The 18,110-nt window shown below is 44.1% G+C and overlaps 1 protein-coding gene across 2 annotated transcripts in view; it reads right to left on the bottom strand.

Moving 5' to 3' along the window:
- Positions 1-18,110, bottom strand: part of TCHP (trichoplein keratin filament binding) — a 57,013-nt gene that overhangs the window by 26,871 nt on the left and 12,032 nt on the right. For both annotated transcript variants that reach the window (XM_077461332.1, XM_077461333.1), the window contains exons 6-9: positions 17,049-17,222; positions 5,350-5,462; positions 3,772-3,838; positions 2,340-2,512 (exon numbers count right to left, since the gene is read on the bottom strand). In XM_077461332.1, coding sequence (XP_077317458.1) covers positions 2,340-2,512; positions 3,772-3,838; positions 5,350-5,462; positions 17,049-17,222 — 527 coding nt within the window. The remainder of the gene's footprint in view (positions 1-2,339; positions 2,513-3,771; positions 3,839-5,349; positions 5,463-17,048; positions 17,223-18,110) is intronic.

Below are 18,110 nucleotides of genomic sequence, written 5' to 3'. Positions count from 1 at the left end.
CAAAACACATATCAACCATTAAGGAAAAATAGCTAGCACAAACAGAATTAATAGCATTGATCGCCTTTGCACTCCACATAAAACCCCACCGGTATGAAGCTGAGGCAGGCGAAGGCAAAACACCGAACTCAACTCAAGCGCCCCAGTAGATATCCACACGCCGACACACCCTCAAGATGGTTCCAAAAAGGCATGTCCCTTAGGAGCAGACAGGGAAGCATAACGGTGGCCGCCAAAACAAAAAAAACAAAAAAATGCAAACAAAAGGCGACCAAAACAGCGCGGCATACTTGCGGGATCCGGGGGGCCTTATCAACAGTGTGGATTGCTAGGTCGCAGAATAACAACCAGAGCGCCATCTAAGCGTGCGAATTAGCCAGGCCAGCAGAAGAAACACGCTGCTTGCGGGACACACGCTGCCATTGCTCCTCAGGATTGTTCGGCACGGGCGGTATGCCCTCTTGCCATCCAGGTAATTCCGGCGGGTTAATGTTCACGTCCATGCAAAATTTCTCCAGATCTTCTGGGAACCGTAGAACCGCCGTCTTCCCATCTCTATGTGCAATCAGGGCAGCGGGGAAACCCCACCGGTAGCTGATGGAAGATAGGCAAAGCTTTTCCGTAAGGGGACGCAAGGCCCTGCGCCTTTCCAGTGTTTCCCTGGCTAGGTCAGGAAAAAAAGAGAGCGATACACCATCAAAATCCAAAACCGGAGTCGCCTTGAGCTTTTTCATGATGCGTTCCTTCTCCTCATAGTAATGCACTCTGCAGATCACATCACGCGGAATGTCCGCCGTTAGGTTACGAGGGCGGAGGGCTCTGTGCACCCGATCAATTTTCAAAGGGTAGTCCGCTGCGTTCGCCAGTAGGCCGTTAAAGATACCCCTTACGGACGGTAGAAGATCTTCGTCTCCGGTGGCCTCCGGGAGCCCTCGAATCCGAATGTTGTTCCGCCGGTTACGGTTCTCCTGGTCCTCAATCTTATAGAGGGCAGATCGATGGGCCACAGCAAGAGAACGTGTGGTAGCTTGCAGTGACCTAATGGCAAGAGCGTGTCGGTCTAGCCGCTGTTCGGACTCCTCCACACGATCCAACACCTGCGCGAGATCCGAGCGTACTGCAGACACTTCCTTTTTAATGGACTTCTCCAGCCCCTGGAGCATCAATGCCAGCTCCGATTAAGTAGGGAGTCCGCTCACGAGCGCCGCCACATCCGACCGGTTCGATTCACCTTCATCTCCGTCAGAGCCCACTGACGAGGCCGGGGACTGAGACCTGTGTATAGGCCTGGAGCGGGGGGCGGGGCCCGCGGCCGTGCTCGTGGCGAGCGGAGAGCGGAGAGCGGCCTAGGCCATCCATGTCTCCCACCTCGTCAGGCTCAGCCAGGAACCGTTTGATCGATCCCTCCGGTCCGCTCTTCCTCGGTAGGGGCTTGCCAGTTCTCCTCCCCATCCTTCCCGGACGAGTGGAGTGGATCCTGCGGTAAATAAGTGCTAAAATACCGGGGTCAGCGCCGGAGCTCAGGGACAACGCGTCCTCACTGCTGCATGCCGAAACCACGCCGTGAAATGCATTCTTAACGCGCACTACGACTCATACAGCATCAGAGCACAGTGTGCAGAGCAAAAGCGGACTTCCTATTTTTTTTCAGCGCACAGCAATGCAGCATGTTGGTGTGACCTGATGCCTTAGGACACAAGGATATTCACCTTGTCTTTGCATTGGAATGATAATGATCAGAGCCAGGCTATAGTTTCAAGTACAGCTAACTAGGAGCTCATTAATTATTATGTTGACTACACACATTCCAATCTGACTGGACAATCTCCTTTACCAACAACTATGCAGTGTGAGGCCTGCCTATATAATCATTTTATTTTATAACCTTGAACTATAAAGTGGTTTGTAAATTCAAATAAGATTGGAATGTTTTTAACAAGCATTAGAGAAATTAGAAGTCAGCAGACACCTTTAAAGTATGTGGGACAAAGTCATGTCAGGCAAAGGCTGCCACTTCTGATCACCTTCTAAAAATCCTAAATGACTGGCTGTTATGCTGACCTTATGGCCTTAATATTTTAGGTCACTGACCTGGAAAAGGGAATGCAGATCAGTAAAGAAAGTCAGGAGCTTTTATCTGCATATGTATTCTAAATAATATTTGCCTGGAGGTGGGCTTCAGTTGGGGGGTTGTTGTGGTCACTAAGTATTTGGTTAAAGTTTGGGATCAGAGCATTATTTTTTCATGCTAAAAATGAATCTATCATTCTTAATTTTACTGCCAAGAATAATAATTTTGCAAAAATAAAGCAAGTATTTGCAATTGGTTTCAGATTCACCTAAACATAGTATCTATCTCTGCCTCCCGCTGTCTCTCCAGACGAAGCTGCTCCTCAATAACACGTTTCATCCATGCTGCATCAGCTGCAGCTTGCTCCCTTCTAGCCGACTGCAGACGTTGTTCTTCATCCTCCTTACTTATCAAAGCAGAGAGGATTTTCATGTCCATTTCCTGCAATGACAGAACAAATTCTACAATCAAAGATATGGTCACGGTACAAAACGCATATGATTAAATGGCACTTTCTACCCAACTGCAAGGGACATATTTGGCAGCTGTTAATAAGGTTATATTTGTCACCTGGAGATGGGGGGGGGGTCATTAGAACTAAAAGTTCTCCATGATTGATATATATTTTTTTTTTCAAAACTGTTTTTATTTTAGAAAAATACAAAACATATCCTTTGGCCATTCCCTGGCTCAAAAAACACACAGTATAAAAAAAAAAAAAAAAAAAATCACAAGAATCCCAACTGTAGTGGCAACTCTGGTTCCCCTTGATAAACGAGGGTAACAGCCTCCATGGTTGATATTCCACCATCGTATCCTTACCTCCTTTCCGCAATTGCTTCTCAACCTGAAACCATGCCTACAGAACAGGCGACTAAATGACTACATATGTTTTATGGTACTCAATACTCATACATTGATGTGGTCCATACGACGAGGTCTATATGTCTTACTGCAGGCAATTAAGTTTCACAGAATGTTTGTTCAAAAGATGAACTTAAATATTTATTTGTCTTTTTTTCCTTTATAAAAAAGGTTTTTCTAATCTGCATAGGCATGCTCGAGCAGTTCGACTTTGTTCCAAGAAACATGCCGAATGAACAAAAGCATCTACATATGAAGTACTTATGTTAATACATGTTAAGGATATAAGAATGAACACCATTTTTCTTTGAGCCTTTGTAAAGATTTTGAAGCTATTGAGAGGCTTTTTATCAATATATAATTTAAAGTTGAACTCCAGAAATGATCTGTTTTTTTAAACAGGGACATCAGGACAGCTCTGACTGAAATGTATCATAGGTTACTACAGTAGTTAAAGTTACAATTTCAGCATCCCCAATGGCCCTCCGGATGGGACACATAGATAATTACATGTAACCAAGCAGGCCCAATGCAAGTTTAAAAAAAAAAAAACAGATCATTTATGAAGTTCTCCTTTAATAAAGATTTTTATTTTTTTTTTACAAAATGCTGTCTATAGTTACTTCATGCCATATAACACCTCAACTGCTTTACAATGGTTATGCTGCACCATATATACTTAGTGAGCTCTATAATGCAGGCCTTTCCTTGGCTAATCCTATCAGTTCAGCTTGCTAAAAAGCTGGGTCCAGGCTGTTATACAGCCTTTGACTGTGCAGGCAAGATACAAAGCTTAAAGGTTGAGCTTGTTTCTTTTCTTAAAGTATATGTCTTACCAGTTCTTCTTGTACCATCTGGGCTCTTCTCTTCATCTGAGCTGTATACTGACGACTCAAGAAATGGCTAGGAAATAAATATCATATAATGAAGAGTTATTCTGGCCTTTAGTATTCTTCTTCATGATTTTTATTGGAAGATTAAACAGTATATGGTCATCCTAAAAGACAATTCAATAGCCCATTGCTATACACTCTCATAACAAGTTAAAGTGGTAGTAAAGGTATTATTTCTATTTTTATCTACAGGTAAGCTTATAATAAAACTTACCAGTAGGTTAAATGAGTATCTCCTAAATGTGTACCGTTTAAGAGATATTTTAGGGAGCAGCAGTCGGTGACGTCACCTGTGCAATGCATACTAGCACATTCTGCCTTTACCTTCCAGGGTTTTTTTTATTTTTTTATTAAAGCCTTTACTATGACTTTACGCGTTAACAAATGTGAGTATTGAAGTAGTTAGCAACATGATCTTTAACACTTGGAGCAACATATAATGTAACAATAAAGCTCATAGAAGGTAGCCTCGCATCACAGGGATAACTGTGAACTGTGAACTACAACACATAGGGTTTTTTTTTTATTACCAAAGGCAAATCCACTTTGCACTACAAGAGCACTGCAAGTACACTTAGTAGTGCAGTTGCTGTAGACCTGAGGGGTACATGCAAACAAAATAAAAAACAGCATTTTTGCTTGTACTTGATGGGTTGATATAATCAGCAGAGGTTCCACTGATTTCAGATGTTCCCCTCGGATTTACAGCAAGTGTAATTGTAGTGCAGAGTGGATTTGCCTTTAGTAAATCAACTCCAGAGTGTGGGCTAATGTATAGAAAACTGGTGAAAATGAGAAAGAAGGAAAGGGAGGGGGAAGGGGCCAGGGACTCCCAAGTTCAAGGTAGCACACATCCACACTGTGTCTGGATTTTAGTTTCAATCAGTCTCACACATCACCTAAAGTGTGTTAGTAAGCCCTTGTTTTTTTACATTAAAATAATAAAACATGTTATACTTATCCACTCCTTCCTGCCGGGTGCCCCATAGCAAGCAGCTTGCTCTGGGGGCACTCACTGGCTATGACTGAGCCCATTGCTCCCGCTGCTGCCAAAAGCCAATCAGGAGTGCGAGCGCCGGAGAGCCAAAGTTCTCGTGGACGTCGCTGGATCGAGAGGGCTGCTGCACACAGGTTTTTTTACCTTCATGTATAGAATGCATGAAGGTTAAAACCTTGTGTCTTTACAACCACTTTAAAATATTATGGTCAGTATATAAGTACCAATAAAATAAATAGTACTGTATTTCTTATTCCTAACTTTAAACACGCTATCGAGTAAACTGAACCAGCCTGTCAACTCTATAAAATATATTGAAATATGTAAATCTTAAAAATATTTTAAAAAACAACAAGCAGCAACTGTTCACACATGACCAAAGGACACCTAGAAAGCCTATACTGATCCTTGACTGTAATAGTTAGTACCACAATATTACCTTACTCTGAATACTCGGGTCAATCAGCCATTCAAATTTTTTCCTGCACTGAAAATCGTATAAATTTATATTTATTTTTCCATACCCAAGCTCTGTTTTTTTCTGCCTTTCTTCAGTCTTCCTCCTTTCCTCCTGCAGCTTCTCTACTTCCCACTGCTGTCTTAGTAAATCCTCCTGTTCCTTCTTTAGATTCTGAGCCTATGTAAATAAAATAGAAGCATGTTAAAACCTGGCACAAGTGAAAACAGATATTGTAGAAAGTCTTCTGGGAAAAAAAAGAAAGAAAAAATTCTGTGTTCAAAAGACGGTTAGAAGTAAAAATGATTCAGATATTTCCCAGACAGTAGGGCAAACTAGATCTAAAATAACCTTACTAATCTGACAGTCTGGGCAGCACAGCGGCTAAGTGGTTTGCACTTCCGCCTAGGATCATCGGTTTGAATCTCAGCCATTTGCCTGGAGTTTGCTCCAGACCACCTATGCCTGTGTGTTTTTCCTCCAGGTACTCCCACACTGAAAAGACACACCGGTCGGTTAATTAGCCCTAGTATGCATATGTATGAATGTGAGTTAGGGACCTTAGAAGCTAAACTTCAGTCTGTAGTGAACATTCTTTGCAATTTGTTTAGCTTCTGGATATCGCTGCATTTCATCCAGGTATTATTTTTGTGCAGCTGCCTGTCAGTACTCTGATCTACTTTATCAGAGGTTGAGGATAAATGTGTTCTCCAGCTTTAGCATCTTCCTCATTCCAAGCTTGCCACACACTTCCTCACACACAAGAAAGCAGGAGAGGGAGGTTGCACAGAATCCAATCCCAAGAGGATACAATCCTTGCAATATTGCAGAATACAAGAGTTTACTGGTAGTTCACCAACTTCCTGGGGAACAGGCAGATACCTCTTTGCCTCCCTTTCTCAGGAAGATATCTGCCCTTCCTTGTCCACCCTGAGTTATGTTTAACTATTGCTAGGCACACTCAGACTTTTTCATTCAGCCTGCGAGCAAGCAGATCTCTCCATCCATGCTATACAGTGTGAATGGATAAATCTCCCGCTATTGTATTCTTATAGTCAGTCGGATCCCGGCCCCCCACCCTACGTGAATGAGTATGGGGTATCGTACCCCTACCCATTCACCTGGGGGGGGGGGGGGGGAAGTGTAATAAAAAAAAAAAAACACACTAGACAGGTTTTTAAAGTAATTAGGCAGCTCTGGGGGTCTCTGCTGACGACTCCTCTCTCTCTGGCCTCTTCTGCCGCTCTCCGGTTCTTCTGCCGGGCTCCTCCACTATCTTCTGCTGCTCTTTTGCTAGCGTTGGCCCGGTCTTTTCCATCATCTTCTTCCCTGTTCTCTTCTTCCGATGTCACAGTCCCAGCATGCCCTGGCACTGTGAAGTCATAAGGGGCTGGGTCACCGGGTGACACCCCATGCCTATATAAGTCGTTGCGCACCTCGCAAACGGCATTACAGCGGTAGAGAGCATCGTGTCAACATCAGAAGAAAAGGAGGGAAAAGACCGGGCCAATGCTAGCAAAATAGCAGCAAAAGAGTAGAAGATAACGGAGGAGCCTGGCAGAAGAACCGGAGAGCGGGAGAAAAGGCCGGAGAGAGCGGGGGAGTTGGAAGAGACCCCTGAAGTTGGAAGAGACCCCCGAAGCTGCCTAATAAATTACTTTAAAAACCTGTCTAGGTGTGTTTTTTTTATTGACACATTTTTCCCCAGGTGAATGAGTAGGGGTACAATGTACCCCATACTCATTCACGTAGTGTGGGGGGCCATGATCTGGGGAAAATGTTTTTCCTATTGCAGCCAGCGCGATATGTACAGTACACTGTCGGCGAGAACACATTCGCTGACAATTTTTACACAGCACCGTACAATATCTCACAAAAGTGAGTACACCCCTCACATTTTTGTAAATATTTTAATATATCTTTTCATGTGACAACACTGAAGAAATGACACTTTGCTACAATGTAGTGAGTGTACATGGGAGGCATGTCCGCCCCGGGTGAGACATCCACTCCTGTATGTCTCTAACACATCTGCCGGGTACTGCTTTGGTTTTGCATTGGTGAGTCACGCTGTCCACTAACTTACGTATATGGTAATGTATGAATTTATATATTGTGTTTGCAACTTTGAGACTGTATTTATTATTATCATTTTAGATGCTATGACACCTCCTGAAGAAGCGTCTTGGTCACGAAACTAGTTGAGGATATCGTCTGTATCTGCATGGACCTTTCTTTTTCCCCCTCATTAGATGAGGGGTAGCCCAGTGCAATGTTTTTTCTGTATGCAATCATGTCATAGCAAGTCTCTGTCTGTTTTGTTATTTGTGTACTTTTTATATACTTTTTTAAATAAAAACATAGAATTTTAATCATTTGGAATCATGTTCAACTACTGGGAATCGAGATAGCCCTTTAATCATCACTGATGTTACATGGCAATATTTTGTGGAGTAGTCCATGTTAACACGCTCTCTTTCTCCATTATTATAATCAGGATGATGACACCCACCCCTATCCCTTCCTAGTATTTTTTTTTTTTTTTTGAGGCAATACACTGTTTACACACAGCCATTAAATATCTAAATCGCTAGCAACAAAAGTGAGTACACCCCTAACTGAAAATATCTAAATTGGGCTCAAAGTGTCAATATTTTGTGTGGCCACCATTGTTTTCCAGCACTGCCTTAACCCTCTTGGGCATGGAGTTCAGAGCTTCACATGTTGCCACTAGAGTCCTCTTCTACTCCTCCACCTCCTCCTGACAACATCATGGAGCTGATGGATGTTAAAGACCTTGCACTCCTCCACATTGCATTTCAGGATGCCCCACAGATGCTCAATAGGGTTTGGGTCTGGAGACATGCTTGGCCAGTCCATCACCTTTACCCTCAGTTTCTTTAGCAAGGCAGTGGTCGACTTGGAGGTGCGTTTCGGGTCATTATGTTGGAATACTGCCCTACTGTCCAGTCTCCAAAGGGAGGGGATCATGCTCTGCTTCAGTATGTCACAGTACATGTTGGCATTCATGGTTCCCTCAATGAACTGCAGCTCCCCAGTGCCGGCAGCACTCATGCAGCCCCAGACCATGACACTCCCACCACCATGCTTGACTAAAGGAAAGACACACTTGTCTTTGTAGGCCTCACCTGGTTGCCGCCACACACGCTTGACACCATCTGAACCAAATACATTTATCTTGGTCTTAAACCACAGGACATGGTTCCAGTAATCCATGTCCTTAGTCTGCCTGTCTTCAGCAAACTGTGTGTGGGCTCTATTGTGCATCATCTTTAGTAGAGGCTTCCTTCTGGGATGACGACCATGCAGACCAAATTTGATACAGTGTATGGCCTGAGCCTTGACAGGCTGACCCCCCCCACCCCTTTAACCTCTGCAGCAATGCTGGCAGCTCTCATACATACGTTTTTCTTATGCCGCATACACACGATCAAACAAGCGGGTGGAAAAGTCCGGCAAACTCAAGTCCGCCAGACAATCCCCCCGTATGTAGCCTTCGGCATACTTTTTTGACCCGAAAGTACGGCGGACTTAGAAAGTAGTTTTACACTCCAATCTTCCCGCTGGACTCGCATTTCGGCGGACAATCTGGCCGTGTGTGTGCCAGTCCGCCGTACTTTTGAAATGAACAGACTTTTCCCGCCCAGAGAAAAGTCCGCTCATTTCGAGTGGGTCTCCAGGTAGGTGGGGCCCGCGAAACAGACGTCGCTGGCCCCGCCGCCTGATATGGACTTAAAGGGGAACCCCAACGCCGAAAAAAATCGGCGTGGGGGTCCCCCCAGGTCCACATCAGACCCTTGTCCGAGCACGCTACCCGGCCGGCCAGGAAAGGGGGGGACGAGCGAGCGCCCCCCCCCTCCTGAGCCGTACCAGGCCACGTGCCCTCAACATGGGGGGTGCCTTGGGGAAGGGGGGCCGCGCGGCCCCCCCACCCCAAAGCACCTTGTCCCCATGTTATTGAGGACAAGGGCCTCTTCCCGACAACCCTGGCCGTTGGTTGTTGGGGTCTGCGGGCGGGGGGCTTATCGGAATCCGGGAGCCTCCTTTAATAAGGGGGCCCCCGGATACCGGCCCCCCACCCTATGTGAATGAGTATGGGGTACAATGTACCCCTACCCATTCACCTGTAAAATAAAGTACAAAAAAAAAACACAACACACAAGATAAAATAGTTTATTGCACAGCTCCGGGGGTCTTCCGTCTTCGGGGGGTCTTCTCGCCGGACTCCTCCGCTATCTTCTTGTAGCTCTTTTGTTAGCGGAGGAGCCCGGCTTTCTTCCTCGCCGCCGGCCTCTTCTTCCGACTTCGGGGGTCTTGTCCCCCTCTTCGGTTCTTCTGCCGGGCCACCGCGCCTTCTTCTAGCTCTTTTACAGGCGGTGGCCCGGTCTTCTGTCGCCGCCGCCGCCTTCTGTTCTTCTGTTTATTTCTTCTTTAGATGTTGCCTCGCCGAGTCCTCCGCTCACAATGACGGGGACCGGGCACGCGGCGACTTATATAGGCACAAGGGGCGGGGTTTTCGGTTGATGTCACATGGGTTGATGTCACGTGGTGACCCCGCCCCCTTATGATGTCACAGTCCCGGAGGATGCTGGGACTGTCGCCATGTGACATCAACCCATGTGACATCAACCGAAGACCCCGCCCCTTGTCCCTATACAAGTCGCCGCGTGCCCGGTCCCCGTCATTGTGAGCGGAGGACTCGGCGAGGCAACATCTAAAGAAGAAAAAAACAGAAGAACAGAAGGCGGCGGCGGCGACAGAAGACCAAAAGAGCTACAAGAAGATAGCGGAGGAGTCCGGCGAGAAGACCCCCGAAGACGGAAGACCCCCGGAGCTGTGCAATAAACTATTTTATCTTGTGTGTTGTGTTTTTTTTTGTACTTTATTTTACAGGTGAATGGGTAGGGGTACATTGTACCCCATACTCATTCACATAGGGTGGGGGGCCGGTATCCAGGGGCCCCCTTATTAAAGGAGGCTCCCGGATTCCGATAAGCCCCCTGCCCGCAGACCCCGACAACCAACGGCCAGGGTTGTCGGGAAGAGGCCCTTGTCCTCATCAACATGGGGACAAGGTGCTTTGGGGTGGGGAGGCCGCGCGGCCCCCCTTCCCCAAGGCACCCCCCATGTTGAGGGCACGCGGCCTGGTACGGCTCAGGAGGGGGGGCGCTCGCTCGTATCCTCCTTTCCTGGCCGGCCGGGTAGCGTGCTCGGACAAGGGTCTGATGTGGACCTGGGGGGACCCCCACGCCGATTTTTTTTCGGCGTTGGGGTTCCCCTTTAAGTCCATACCAGGCGGCGGGGCCAGCGACATATCCTTCGCGGGCCCCGCCTACCTGGAGACGCGCTCGAAATGAGCGGACTTTCCTCCGCGTGTGTGGGCGAGTCCGTTCATTTCAAAAGTAGGGCGGATAGTACGGCGGACTTAGTACGCCGTATTAGTCCGCTGAAAAAGTGCCGTGTGTGGGCAAGTAGCCCGTTTGGAAAGTCCGACGGACAGTCTGGCGGGAAGTCCGCCATACTAAGTCCGTCGGACAGACGGCTACGTGTGTACGCGGCTAAAGTCAACCTCTGGATATAACGCTGAGCATATGCACTCAACTTCTTTGCTAGACCATGGCGAGAGTTCTTCGCCATGAGGTGAAAAATCCTATTACAAATATACAAACCAGAACTGCACAAAAAGCTCCAGCATAATGTAGACACAGATAAACTCCAAGACAAGATTTTATGCTGGGTAAAACGCTGTTCAAATTCCATCTGGTTCCTCAGGAACTGACCAAAATTGCCTCTGTGGGTGGCCCTTTCGGCACCTGCCACACACTAAAGAATCAAACAGCAACTGCATTAAATTAGATGCACTATTTGGATATTCTGACAATCGGTGACTGCCTGTTCCCCAGGAAGTTGGTGAACTACCAGTAAACTCTTGTATTGTGCAATATTGCAAGGATTGTATCCTCTTGGGATTGGATTCTGTGCAACCTCCCTCTCCCGCTTTCTTGTGTGTGAGGAAGTGTGTGGCAAGCTTGGAATGAGGAAGATGCTAAAGCTGGAGAACACATTAAAGAATCAAACAGCAACTGCATTCAATTAGATGCACTATTTGGATATTTTGACAATCGGTGACACCGACTATCAGAATAGAATAGCAAGAGATGTATCCATTCACACTGTATAAGCATGGATGGAGAGATCTGCTAGCTCGCAGGCTGAATGAAAAAATCTGAGTGTGCCTGGCCATAGTTACACATAACTCAAGGTGGACAAGAAAGGGCAGATATCTTCCTGAGAAAGGGAGGCAGAGAGGTATCTGCTTGTCCTCGAGGATGTTGGTGAACTACCAGCAAACTCGATGGTGGCAAAACGCTGCTTTTTTTCCCATCTGTCTCCAACACAGAGTAATGGATTGGGCTCACTTGCAATAAGATTTTCCAACATTTTTTTTTTTGCTGAGCTGAAGATTCAAAGTAAAAAAATAAAATAAACAAACTAATGATATAAGCTTATAAGCTAACTCTAAAACTGAAGAAAACACTGCCACTTTTTTACAGATATAATCTTATTTTATTCTGCAATATTGCAAGGATTGTATCCTCTTGGGATAGGATTCTGTGCAACCTCCCTCTCCTGCTTTGAGTGTGTGTAAGGAAGTGTGTGGCAAACTTGGAATGAGGAAGAACACATTTACCTACTTCAGAGGTTCAGAGGATAAGAGTACTGACAGGTATAGCTAGCAGGCCAGGCAGCTGCACAAAAATAATACCAAGATAATATGCAGCGATATCCAGAGCTAAACGAATTCCAAAGACTGTTCAATGTAGACTGAAGTTTAGCTTTAGTCTTCATACCTTAGGAAGCTGACATTTAGGGCTCATGCACACTGTAGCTCCAAAAAACAACTTTAACAGGTATTTGAGCTTTTATTTCTCTGTCTGTCTAAAAGCTTGAAGAAGCTTGTGCTTTTTTGCACGCTTTTATTGAGCTTATTTGAGCTTTCTTGAGCATAAGCGTTATTTTTTGTTTCACAGACACTCCCCTCATCTAATTTTTTGTGCGTTTTTGGGCACTTAGGCATCTTTTCCTAGAAAGCGCCTCTCGAAAACATGAGTTTTGTAGGGGGGGGTTCTGCCTGTAAGAGCAATGCCTGTAAACTCCTGAAAAAAGCCATAGCATTCATGGACACATTGGCTAACATGGGAGGGGAGTTCCCAAGCAAAAATAAAAAAAGAGCTCACAAAACTCAAAAGCCTGTAAAAAACATTGCTTCTGCAGGAGTTGTGTTCTACCTGTAAAAGCAACTGAATGTTATCCTATGTGTCCACGCACATTAGGACGTTTACAGGCATATTTTGAGAACAATTAGAGGCTGGAAAATAAACCCTTCTCATTCGCGTTTCTGATTGGAGGTCACTGGCAGAAAAAACCCCCCATAAAACTCTCCTAAACTTTGTACAGAAAATGCTCTATATGGACGTTTTTTACTCCAAAGAGAACAGACATTTTTTTTAAGCCCAGTGTGCATGGAGCCTAAGAGAAGCTTCTTTGAGATGTAGTGTGCATGAACCTATAGTATATATGCTGTATAGTTGTTGCATGTAAATGATGCAGTCTCATTATCAGTCACATGCTAACTGCTGTAAAGTTCCCCCTGTGAATCTATCAAATGGAGCTTGCTGATTAGGGAAGTTAACACAGAGAAGACCTCACCGGTGAGCTGATATTTTCTTACTATCCACTCACAGTCTGTATTTCTTTTACTGCTATAGAGAAAAGTAAAGGCTCAGGCCCTTGTATACTGTGTGGCAGGGGTATTTGGATCAGAATAGGGGCTGAATATAATTAACATTTTTTCATATCCAACCAGATAATGATCAGGACGGAAAATTCATGCATTGCCCATGAGTGTTCAATTATTGTCATATTAGGTAAAAAATCGATTGATAATAATGTTGTTCATGTGAACTCTGCCTGTATTTTCAATATGTTAGCAATTGTATTCAAAGAATTCATTACCACAAAGAATAGTGTCACATAGACACCAGTGAAAACTGTACACAAAGCTCCAGAGAAATTAACCCCCCCCCCCCCCCCCCAAAAAAAATAAAAATAAAGCCCAGTCACACATAGCTTACCCAGCACTAATTATTTCTAGTTACATGTTTACAAGTTGTTACTAGAAGCCCCATGCACACTTTCCATTAACATAACACAACTGAATGCTACCTACACACAATGACAGTAAACCTGTGAAGCAGCAGCTGTTTTGTAGATTAAACACGTGCAATTTTACTATTAACTATTGCTGTGCGAGCATCTCATTATTTGTCAGGAATAATAACCAAAATGTTTGTAAAAAAAATAAATAAAAAATATATCAGATTCTATTTGTCATCTTTTAGGGCAAATGTAATGTTAACTGTGATTTGACCAAAGAGAAAATAGCCTTTAGGGGCATTCGACCAGAAAAATTTAAGAACATTCAAACAATAGAGAAAATTGCTTAACACTATAGGCTAAACAAATTTAAAGAGCAAATAATATAAAGGGAGACCTCTGCACCAGTGTTGCCAACCGTCAGTATTTTTACTGGCAACCAGTAAAAAACTGGAACTTTTCTCCTGCCAGTAAATGCCAGTAAGAGGAAAAGGTTGCCAGTAAAAAATATGGCTGTTATGCTTGGTTCGGAACTGCGCAGTTTGCGCCTGGAGCCAACCGGAGACTCAAACTGGAGGCAACCGAGACTATTCAAGTGCCTGCTACAGTGTGTTCGGGTGGTGCCAGCGGGGAGGCTGGTCAGGTGGAGGCGGTGTCGGAGCATGTCATGTGATTTCATGGTGCAAGCGAGCCGAGCAGAATGGCCAGAGTCTCGTGTGCGGGTTTGCAGGACAGGATTAAGGCAAGCCGGGAGCGGGACTGTCAGTGCTGTTTGGACTGAAGTGGATTGAAGGGACCACCTGGCATGGAGAGAGAATGTCACTGTGACCCAGGAGGGGGCATGTTGTGCCGGTGATCTGTGGTGTTGCACACTGCTGTCACTATCACTGTGAGAATCAATTTCATGTGTGCATCACCGATTCTAATGTATTGCCCTCCTGAGTCCTGTCCCTGAGCTACTTACTATATTAAAAATAAAATAAGAAATATGCTTTTTGCCTTAATATCTACCCTAAATCACATTGTTAAATGCATATTGTACTTATTTGTAGCCTAAATACTGGAATTTGCACTTAAAATTGTAATTTTGGAACTTTTGGAACTGCTAGTAAAAACTTGGCTGTGCCAGTAAATTTTGGGTGTCGTGTCAGTAAATTTCAATCTGGTAGGTTGGAAATACTGATCTGCACTATAAACTAATTAATTGAAGAATTTACCCAGTGAAAAGTGCATGTGCATTTGTTTTGTGCAAATGGGACAAAAAAAATGAATGTATATACTGTAGGTTATATTATGTGCTATTCAAATGTCAATTATTGATTTATGGCTCGGTTCACACTGATGTTATGCGGGAACAGTGGGGATTCCTGTGCGGTTCCCACACCTCATCAGAATAGCAGGTAGTTCTCACTGTGCTCTGCAAACCGCTGCAGGTGTCAATATAAAGTTAATGAATCAGTTCGCAGAACGAAGTGTGAGCTGTGGAATCGGATCACATGGGTGTTCAGGCCGATTCCAGTGCGGCTAAAAAAAAAAAAGAAAAAGGATCCTCCACGTTTTTGGTGCGGACATAATGTATGGCTCAATTCACACTGCACTGAATTTCCATGTCAATTGTACAGGAATCCAGTGCTATTCCTTTAGAAATGACAAGCGATGCAGCAGACCACATCGGTGTGAACTCAGCCTAAAGCAAAAAACATATTTGGTCAACAGATGAAGGAACTCTATTGTCTGACAGCTTTATGGAACTGAAATCCATTACAGTTCACCAGTTGAGTTATATCTTTGTATTGTACAATTCTGTATAGCAGTTCCTCCTGCAGTAACAGATTCATTCCTCTGTCAGTGGTGAGCACAGGGAACTCCATACACTTAGCTTACAGTGCAGAGGTTTTCCTTATTACTTTTTCTTCTAGTTGAATGTTCTTAGCCTATAGCATTAGGCTATTTTCCCTATTGTTTTTGAACTTTTCTGGTCCAATGAGCATGTATCAAAGTGCAAACGCAACAGATAGTGCCCTTAAAGAGCCTCAGTGTGAAAGTAGCCTATAATGCTAAAAATAGCACCTTGAAAGAGCCTCTCCTCGAGGGCTTTGACATTGGAGCGGTATACACCGCTACTAAAGCGCCCCTGCCCATTGAAATCAATGGGCAGTGCTGCCGAACCACCGGCAACACGCTGCTGCGGCAGTGCTTTACAGACAACCGTTTTTCGGCCACTAGCGGGGGTTAAAAGTGCCCCGCTATCGGACGAAAACCTCTGCAAAAATGACAGTAAAACACAGCTAAAAAAAAAAATCGCCGCTTTACCGCTGACACCCCCAACGTCCCAGTTTGAAAGTAGCCTTAGAAACAGGAATTACAGATATTATTTGTTACTTTTGTAAGAATGCTGAGACGCACATCACATTTTTTAATATTTATGTAAACCCAAACAAACTTTTCCTATATGCTCGAATTTGGTCTATTAATATCCCATTGAAAAAGCTTTGCTATATCGGTTTGAGAAGTGTAAAATAAAATACTGTGTGAAGACAATATAAATAAAAATATAAATAAAGGCTGTGGCCTTGAGGTGCACATTCCGCGGATGGTGTGAGGAGAGCGAGCAGTGCGGAGATGTGGCAGCTGGCGAGCGAGAGACTGCAGCACCAGGGAGCGATTTGGGACCACACAGCTAACTTAGAATCCCTAAGGTGATTCACATGCATGGTTGACCGTACTTAATTGCGATGTCACACGCTCCGAGGTGAGCGGCTATTGACAGAGGCTGGGGAGCACCTGAGTTTGGACACCAAAGCACGTTGTTTTCATGTTTTTATGATGTCACCATTATAATTCTAACAATGACTATATATCTATTATGTTGGATTGACCCTTGTTTGAGCAAGAGGTCACCGTTTTATGCACTATAGCCCTTTATGATTCATGTTTGTGGCACTTATATATATTTATATTCTTTAAGAGTTTGTTTTAGATTTTTTTTTTTGCCTGTGGAGTGTGAAACACATCACTGATTATATTATCACAGCAACGACGGACTTTATATACATTCTCTTTTTTGATTATATATATATTTATTTATTTATTTATTATTTTTTTATTTAAATTCAGTGTTGGGAAGAATATCAGGAGATAGCGCAGCATAGTAATTTTTTATTCATATTGTAATAGTAGGTATCTTGCAAGATCCTCATAGTTTGTTTTTATAAAAAAAAACTAGTTGATTTTGCCAGAAACCTTGTGAGCTAATAACTTCCTGTGCTCACTGCCAGTGTATAAGTAGGGGTTTTAGAGGTGTGGAGAGGAGGAGATGAGAAGTCTGTGTTCTTTGTAATCCATCAGAAATTAATTAGGCAGGAATGACAACCGGTGGTTAAGCATTCAGAGACAAAAATACAAATGTTGTCATATCGAAGAGAAAGGTAGGAACACACTTCATTACTAGCACATCAGTTATTTTTCTGGACTTGCTCTGTGTTTAAATAGATAAAATAAGTGCATGTATTTCCAACACATGCTAAATATGTTTGTTTTTTTTTATCCATTTTGACAAAACATACTCTTTACTAGGATGCTCCTTACCTCTAGTTCCCTCAGTTTGAGCTCCTCCATTTGCTGCCGCAGGACTTCAGCTTGCTCCCTCTCTGCCTGGCGCCGTCTCTCCTCCTCTCGTTTCATATTCTCTAGAGCTTCACGCCGGGCAAGTTCATATTGGTTCTCAAATCTCTTCTTCTCTTCTTTCTCTTCTAGTTTTTCCTAGCAAATAAAATGCTTATTTAAACAAAATGGATTACAGCTTTAATATATATCCCGGTTTGAAGCTACTGTACATCAGCCTTAAAGTGGAACTCCAAACAAAACTTTTTTATTTGTTTTTGATGAAGTGGAGAGTGGAAGAGTGTTAAAATTGCTGTCAGATTTGTATTGTTGTCTGTGTCCTCATTGGAGTGATTCACTCTCAGTTTCAGTACTGGTGGAGGAAAAGAGGAAGGATCCTGAATTGGACAGTCATCACTAGAATAGAGCTAAGCGGTAATACCCCAGCAGAGCATGGGATGAGGTTTAACCTCACTTCCAGTTGTATTTCTGGAACAGGAAGTGAAAGAAAATATCTCCAATGAGACACAGACTGGGGTCATAAACCTCCCTCAAAGCTAAAAAGGTTCTAACTTTAATACACATATTCCTCTTTCATATCATTACAATGAAAATAGCATTAAAACCTACTTATACGCAGCACATATCTGTACATAGGGCTGACAGCGCTCAGGAACTGAGCTGAAATGAATGGGTGAGGGCTGCAATAAACCAAATGTATACTCAGAAGAGTTGCTGGTGATTTATTTCAAAGATTAAAACAGTAGAGGCTTGGAATGACAACGTTACCACACTAGATGTGAGGCTGGTTCAGGCACTGATGGATCACTTATGCCGCGTACACACGATCAAACAAGCGGGTGGAAAAGTCCGGCAAACTCAAGTCCGCCGGACAATCCCCCCGTGTGTAGCCTCCGGCATACTTTTTTGACCCGAAAGTACGGCGGACTTAGAATGTAGTTTTACACTCCAATCTTCCCGCCGTACTTTTGAAATGAACGGACTTTTCCCGCCCGGAGAAAAGTCCGCTCATTTCGAGCGGGTCTC

The sequence above is a fragment of the Lithobates pipiens genome, unplaced genomic scaffold (assembly GCF_037356315.1).
Source record: "Lithobates pipiens isolate NorthernLeopardFrog02 unplaced genomic scaffold, aLitPip1_a1.2 Scaffold_3, whole genome shotgun sequence".
Lineage (NCBI taxonomy): Eukaryota > Metazoa > Chordata > Amphibia > Anura > Ranidae > Lithobates > Lithobates pipiens.
The sequence above is the reverse complement of the archived record's forward strand: the minus strand, read 5'-3'. Positions and strand labels throughout refer to the sequence as shown.